Source organism: Nannospalax galili, unplaced genomic scaffold (genome assembly GCF_000622305.1).
Source record: "Nannospalax galili isolate Female #2095 unplaced genomic scaffold, S.galili_v1.0 scaffold4715, whole genome shotgun sequence".
Lineage (NCBI taxonomy): Eukaryota > Metazoa > Chordata > Mammalia > Rodentia > Spalacidae > Nannospalax > Nannospalax galili.
In genome coordinates, this window is record NW_008335859.1 from 62878 (window position 1) to 70649 (window position 7772).

At 53.4% G+C, this 7772-nt stretch overlaps 1 protein-coding gene across 1 annotated transcript; it reads left to right on the plus strand.

Annotated features, from left to right (window-relative positions):
- The first annotated feature begins 602 nt into the window (after positions 1 to 602).
- On the plus strand, positions 603 to 6893 carry LOC103732139 (secreted and transmembrane protein 1A-like). The gene is made up of 4 exons (XM_008830663.2): positions 603 to 660; positions 4934 to 5093; positions 5726 to 6034; positions 6775 to 6893. The coding sequence occupies exons 2-4, from the start codon at positions 5000 to 5002 to the stop codon at positions 6891 to 6893; spliced, it is 522 nt and encodes a 173-aa protein (XP_008828885.1). The 5' UTR covers positions 603 to 660; positions 4934 to 4999.
- Positions 6894 to 7772: the final 879 nt, after the last annotated feature.

Consider the following 7772-nt stretch of genomic DNA (forward strand, 5'->3'; position numbering starts at 1 on the left):
GACTTACCCACAGGGTGCCAGACCCTGGTGGGGACAAGCAGAGCACAGCAGGCTCCCTCTGTCCTGGTATCTCACTGTGTGGTCAGTAAAGGCTATCAGCCCTGGAGCCCTCTGGCTGACCACCCCATCTTGCCCACCCATACATGTCATTCCTGCCACATACCTCAGGACTATGTGGAAGACCCTACCCTCCACAGCTCAGCCCTGAGGTGCCTGCTTTTTCTTGTGTGTGTGCAGAGGGATCATCCTGACCCTGGCCTCTACAGGAAAGCAAACTCATCAGCTCTCCCAAAGAACAACCCTTGCGCCTTGAAGAAAGGACCAGTCTCAGCCAGGGCTCTCCTAGAAAAAGCCTGGACCCTCCTCCCGTATTTATGAGATGGATAGCTAATGCAGGGCTACTAATTAAAATGTACTAATGAGTGAATTGCCAAGAAGCTCACACACTGTCATGTGGACACAGGGTAGTTCCTGAAAGTTGCGCTGCTTTTCAGAGCTCATTTCTTTCCCAAGTTAGTATAGTTCTCTGGCACGGGGCTGGACAGGATGCCTCCTCCAGCCCCTCCCTCTAGGCTTTCAGTCCTCCTCTGGGCTGGGGAGCACAGATGTCTAGCAGCAGCAGTGGAGGCAGCCCCGGAGGTCCTCACGAAGAAGGAGCAGGTGAGAGACTTGAGGGCATCCGGTAGGTGCTCTGCAGGTTGAGGGCTCTGTGGGGTGGGGGAGTCCCGAGTATCGGCCTTCAGGAATGGGTGTCCCTAGCTGCAGCACCTCTGGAATGCCCACCTTGCTGGCTGTGTCTCACCTCAAAAAAGGGCTGATCAAGAGCAGAGTTAGGCCACTAGCCAGGTCCTTGTGATGCAGGGAACATGGAATGTGTGCCGGGTGGGCAGTCAGGGCTGCGTTCAGTGCTCAGCAGGACCTGTGTATCTCCAGAAGCCTCAGGCTGGTCTCTGGAAGAGTGAGGATAGGTCCTAGTTCTCCAGTGTTCGTTGAGTCAAGTGAAGAGGATGGAGTTCCCCTCTCTGCCCTCTGGATATACATGACGTGGGACTTTAGGAGATGGGAGGATGGGCACTGTGCCCCAGGACTACAAGTTAGCAAAATGTGCTTACCCCACCTGCACACAGATTCTCTTGGCCCACAGGCATGCGCACACCCTCTGTGCAGTCCTGCAGGGACCCTTCCTTGCCTTTGTCCTTGCTCATACCCACACCCCGAACATTCACACGTACCCACGTCCACAAGAGAGCATCCCCCCTTCCTTTCATTTTTGCCTCCACCGTCACTCCACCCTTACCCCATCCTAAGTCAACCACCTGCACTTTGAGAACCATGTTCTGTGCCTTGAGCAAAGGACTTCCAGTGAGGGCCAGAGCTGAGCCTGATCTCCACAAGCAGCTATGTGGCATCTTGGGAAATGAGGTCCCGAAAGAGTTAGGCTGAGGGGTCTGGGAGGGGCATCTGTTCCGGCCATCTGCCCTTCCTGGCCACATGCCGGTGGACACAAACTCCTGGACAAGGGGCTCCAGGTGCCATGTCCTCCAGGAGCTTGACAGTGAGTGGACACAAAGCCACTGGCATGAAAGAAGTGCAGCCCAGCCTTCAAGGAGCATCTGAGCCAGGGCCTACTGTGCCCAGCACTGGGCTGGGTGCTGTGCTGCAGAAGGCCAGCTGCCTGGCAGTTTCTGTCCTGGTGTCCTGGGGAACGGTGCTCCACTAGGCCTATGACATTGGCCTAGTTGGGACTTCACTTCTACCAAGGGACTGGAATGGAATTTTTGGCATGGGTGCGAGGACCATCTGCTGAGGTCGCCAATCGGTGGCTGACCCTCTGGAGTATGTTCTCACACATCTCCAGTCAAGAGAGACCTTAGTCTGCCCTCTGCCCCCTGTACCTGGAACTGGAGGGTAGTAGGCTGGGGTATACCCTGCCTCTAAAGGGAAGTCTTCAGACAGAAGAGCTCATGGCCCTGGCCGGGAGGCAGAAATCTACTGATGATCAAGGGCATCCTCCAGTGGCCTCCAGAAGGAACCCAAAAAAGCCCAGGCCACCCCAGAACAGGCCTCTGTGACAAGGCAGTGGCCTTGACCAGCCTGGGAGGTGGCTTGAGACAGACTCACCAAGGCTCCAGGAGAGAGCACACAGTGGTGTTGAACCTGAGTGATGTGCCCTACACCTTGTGACTCAGCAGAGAACCCTCAAGAGCCAAGGGGACCCTGTGCTGTCCTCTGCCCCACTGCCAACTCCAGCTCTGGGGCTGCACTTACTGGAGAGGAGATGGCTGGGAAGCAGCAGAAGACCCAGCAGGGGCCTGCCTAGGCTCCCTCCAGCAGCTAGACAGAGAAGCAAGACAGATTGAGGTTCATATGAGACGCAAGCCCGGGCACAGCCGATTCAGGGTGAGACAGACCCCAGGCAGGGCTCACGCTTCAGCAGCTGCAGTGCTGAGCAGCAGGGAGGCCTAGGGGCCCAGATAACCTACAGCATGCCCAGAAAGGTCGCTTAGCAGGTCGTGTGCTGGTAGACCCTTTCAGGTTGGAGAAAGTGTTTTCTAGCACTCTCAGTGAATGTATTGGGCAGATCTTGTCTGAGGTGGAAAAGTCCCCTCAGAAGTTGCCAAACCTTTCTAAAAGTATCCAGTTCCCAGTAACCCAGGATGCTGGTGAACTGGTTATGCAGATCCTGCAAAAGGGCAGAGGCTAGAACCGTAGAAATGCGTAGGCTGCACTCAGAAGATGCAGAGTAGGTTCTGGCAAACCCCCGTTCCCAAGGGAAAAAAGGTACAGAATTAGATCACAGCTCTGGCTGAAAAACAGATCAGGAGAAAGATTAAAAACCAAGGAGGAGGCCTGTCTGGCCAGGTGCTAAATCAGATATCAGAGTGGTGCAGTGGTGGGTGCCCACGGCAGGCCAGAAGTGCCTGAGCGTCAGGGCCCCTGATGCAGTGGACAGTCCGTCCTGCTCAGTCGGGGTTCACAACCTGCTGTGCTCTGGGGAGAGGGCACAGTGGACCCTTCCACTCACTGTTTACAATGACTCCCAGGCACACACACACATGTGTGTGTGCGTGTGTGTGTGTGTGTGTGTGTGTGTGTGTGTGTGCAAGTCTGTACATGTATAGAAAGGTGCAAACACATGTAGAAGGTGTTGCTTTTCAGGCATCGCCCGTTTTGAGTTTTGGGACACAGTCTCTGGGCCGGCTGCTCAGTGAGCCTCAGAGAGTCTCCTATTCCTGCTTCCCGGGAGCAGGAATTAGAGCCCTGTGCCACTATATCTGACTTGTTTATGTAGGTTCTGGTCTCGAACTCAGTTTCTTGTGTTAAGCACTTCATTAGGCTATCTCTCCAGTCCCTGGTAAGTAAACATTTTAAAACCAAAACTTGAAACTTTGAAAGAAAAAACAGAAAAGGGCAACATCAATGTGCTGTCTTCTGTTTCCCAAGTGCTGGTTAAAGGTGTGTGGTACCATGCCTGGCTGTTTTACCTTTTGAGTCAGGGTAGCCTAGGCTGCCTCAAACTTGCAGTGGATCCTTTGCTCTGTGGTTTTTGTGCTTAAAGGCCCTGCGTTTCCACAGCTCTGGGTCGCAGTGCAGCTCCTGAGCCTGCCTGTGTCCCCAGCCAGTCAGTCTCAATAAAGCAGCTAAGTTTTCCTGAAAAAACAAAACAACAAAAAAAAAAAACCTTGCAGTGGAGGCTGACCTCCATCTTCTGATCTTCCTGCCTTCATCTCCCAAGGTCTGAGATTGCAGGCCTGTAATAACACGCCTGGCTGGAGAAGGCTTTTAAAAATCAGAGATAGGGCTGGGTACGGTGGCACATGCCTTTAGTCCCAGCACTTGGGAGGCAGAGGCTGGTGGATCTCTGTGAGCTCAAGGCCAGCCTGGTCTACATAGTGAGTTCCAGGCCAGCTGGTCCTGCAGGGAGATCCTGTCTCAAAAAAAAAAAAAATTCAAATCAGAGACAAATGGTACCCACTGCCCTAAATTCAAAGACACCCCATCCACAGACCTGAAGCCATAGGTTTCATTCAGCCCAAAATGGGGTGCTGTGCCTCTGACAGGCCAAGACAACCTGACCGCAGACCACTGACCAACCTTGCTACCTGTGCTCAGCCCAGAGCCTCCTGTCTATCAGGCTCTGAGCACCTAGATTTGTCCAATTCAAAATCCCCTCTGCCCATAGCCCTGTACCCAACCCTCCAAATGGAAGGAAAAGCTAGGAACAACTGATCAAAGGGTCCCAGCTGTAGAGAGGATGGGATCAAAACTGTCAGAGGCCAGTGGGGATGAGGCTGGGGCAGACAATACGGTTGAGACCTGCAGTGTGACAATCTGACTTACATCATCGTAGGCTGGTTCAAACCAAGAAGGAATCCTGTCTGGACTGTGAGCACTGGGCACTGAGGGTGTGACCCGTAGGTCTGTTCATGAGACTGAGTGCCAGCTGATACAAGATATTAACAAAAATGAAACAAACAACAGGGCTGAGTTAAACAGGGTTGTATAGAAGTTCTCTATACATTCTGGTCAATTTTTCTATAAACTGTCTAGGTGTGGTAGTACCTGCCTATAATCCCAGTTCTCAGGAGACTAAGGGAGGGGATAGAAAGTTTGAGGGTACATTGAGCTACATGGCAACATCTTGGATAGACAAGTAAGTAAGTAAATAAATAAAGTGACTTTTAAAAATGTTCCCTGTGGCATAACCAGCTCTCTTCTGGCTTCTGTGTTTGCTCTACTGCTTTACCACAGCCAGTGACACCTCCCTAAGAACCAGACAAGAGGAGGTACACTGGCAGCTGAGGGTCCCAAAGAGGCTCAGACATTTAGGTAGGGACCCTGGTCTGCGCACCCCTGGCCAGGCTGGGACTGCTCCCTCTAGCCTCTGCAGCAGCCTCTGGGGACCTCTGATCCCTGTGCTTTCCTCCCCCAGGTAGGAGTCCAAAGACAGTTTTCAAGGACAAGGGGTCCTGGAGGCCTCTCGTTCCACCAACTAGCGATGCTGACCTGCTCCTTGGCGTCCAGTGTCCCCGCTCCCAGGATACTCAGCACCCTCCTGCTCCTGGCTGCCTCCCTGAATGCGCAGAATGAAAGTAGGTCTGGGGCCTTGGCCTTGAGGAGGGGTAGAGGGGTGCAGGCAGGGTGGGAAGGACAGACCAGCATCAGACCCAGGTAGTGACTGTGACCCAGCAGTCTGTGACCAAGCCCTGTAGACAAAAAGCAGGGCTGGCGCCCCTAAGCTGCGGAAGTGTGAGCCAGGCACCTCTGAGATGGCCAAAAATGCCTGGGGTCACTGTCAGAGCACTGACATACCCAGACTTCACGCGAAAGAAGCCTCTTAGTGTTGGAGACTGGGGAACAAGTTTCACAGGACTGAGGACCTGTGGTAATTTCTCTGGACACATCCACTTTTGCATCACCCAGCCCTTAGGCCAGCAGACAACACTCAGGCCAGTCAGAGGGGTGTGCAGAGAATGGGGCCCAGAGAGTTCCCCCAACACAGCTCTCCATATCCAGAGTCCCCAGGTTGGCAGAGAAATCACCCAAGACCCCAACACCCTGGTCTCTTGGATGATCACAGGGGATAACGGGGACTTGGAGTCTTATCATTGCCCACATATTACTGGCCAACTTACACCCAGGGAACCCTCTGGTCCTGGGAGAGCAGCCTATCACTGCTCTGAAGCTTTGCCCTGCCCACATGCATGATCATTCTTTCTAATAGTCTGGGACAGCCCCTCTTGCACCGAGGATGTGGTGTCGGTACTTAGGGGCAGTCCTGCGGTGATGGCCTGCAACATCTCCAATGCCTTCACCGATGTCAGCATCCGACTGATTGCTGGAGGACAGGACAGGACCATCTTCAAGGAGATGCCTCCAGGACTCTTCTCACGGGGAGGGTGGCAGCTCCAAATTCAAGGAGGTCAGGCCCAGCTGGTGATCCAAGATGCCCAGGACGCCCATGCAGGGCTGTATTTCTGGCAGCTGCATGGACGCCAAAGAGAAAACAAAAACATCACACTGAATGTATCAGGTGAGGCAAGGGTTGTGAGGTGAGGAGGCGAGGGGTCTTAAAGTGGGTATGGGGGGGCACGGTGACTTTGAGGGGAGGAGGGAGAGCAGAGGGAAAGGCAAAGATGTGGATCTCTCAAAGGAGCTTAGTCTGTCCTGAGATGTGAAAAGGGGCTGGGCTATCCATGGCAGAAGCCTATCCAGGGTGGACAAGAGGCACCTTGAGGTCCATGCACCTGTCCTTCCCTGCCACCCCAAGCTTCCCACACATCAGCTATGGGGTGCAAGTGCACCCTAATCCTCTGTGTTTCGGAAGGCTCTAGGAGGGCCCAGCCACCGTCTGGCTTGGGATGATCCTGCCATACCCCATCTTGCGATTACACAGAGGCCCATGGCTGTGGTCACCTCAGCTGAGGGTATGTTGAGCCTTAGTGACCACACATTGGGGCTCCAGGTCCAGCAGCACCCACACTGTCATGACCCTGCCCACTATCCCACCCCCAATGTCTCCTTCCATGGAGGCTTGCCCTGGATCCTGTGCATCATAACAAGAGCAAGTTCAGCCAGGCATGGTGGCACATACGTGTAATCCCAGCCTTTGGAAGGCTATGGGGCAGCCTGGGCTACATGCCTTGTCTCAAAGTAACAAAAACTCAAGAGCAAGTTCTCCCCACACCACCACCCTCCCCTCTGACCACCCTCTTGTTTACACATGACCCTAGGACCCCCTCACTGTCCTGCTCCACTTCCTACCTGCTCTAGCATCATTCCATCGCCGTGACAAACACCAGGAGGAAAACCAGGGCAGGAGCTCCAGCAGGAAGCTGAAGCAGAAACCACCGGGAAGCCGCTTGCTGACTTGCTGGCCAGCCTGTGCTTAACTGACTTTTATTTGTATTATTTATTTATTTATTTTTGAGACAGTCTCTCCCTGTAGCCCAGGCTGGCCTAGAACTGGCTATATAGACCAGGCTGGCCTCGAATTTACAGAGATACACCTGCCTGTTTCTTGAGTGCTAGGATTAAAGGTGTGCACCGTGTCTGACTTAACTAGCTTTCTTCTATAGCCCAAAGCTCCCTGCCCAAGGAATGGTGTCACCGGCAGTGGGCTGGGCTACATCAGTTAACAATCAAGACAGAAATCCCTCAATTGAGAATCCCTTCTCAGGTGACTCTGGTCTGTGTCAAGCTGACAGAACACTGCTCCAGTTACCTTTATGATTCATTCACAAGTGGAAATAACTTGAAAACCCAACCTGACCCACTCTGTGCTTATCCCTGCTGCACCCAGAAATGGATCTCTCCGAGCCTGAAATCCACTACCCACCCCACCTTCCCATTCCTGCAAAATTAATTCTGTCTTCCTCAGGCCCCCACACCAGTTCAATGTTATAGTCACCCTGCTCCAGTTACCTTTATGATTCATTCACAAGTGGAAATAACTTGAAAACCCAACCTGACCCACTCTGTGCTTATCCCTGCTGCACCCAGAAATGGATCTCTCCGAGCCTGAAATCCACTACCCACCCCACCTTCCCATTCCTGCAAAATTAATTCTGTCTTCCTCAGGCCCCCACACCAGTTCAATGTTATAGTCACCAAGCCCCTGGAGTGAGGCTTGGCATCAGCTCCTCCTGGGATCAGCCATCCCTACGGGACTGCTGCAGCTGGGGTTGGGGGGGTGCATCTGCCTAGCACTCAACCTGAAGGTGTGTCACTGACAGAGCCCGAAGACCCAAAGAAAGCCATAGGCGAGGGGC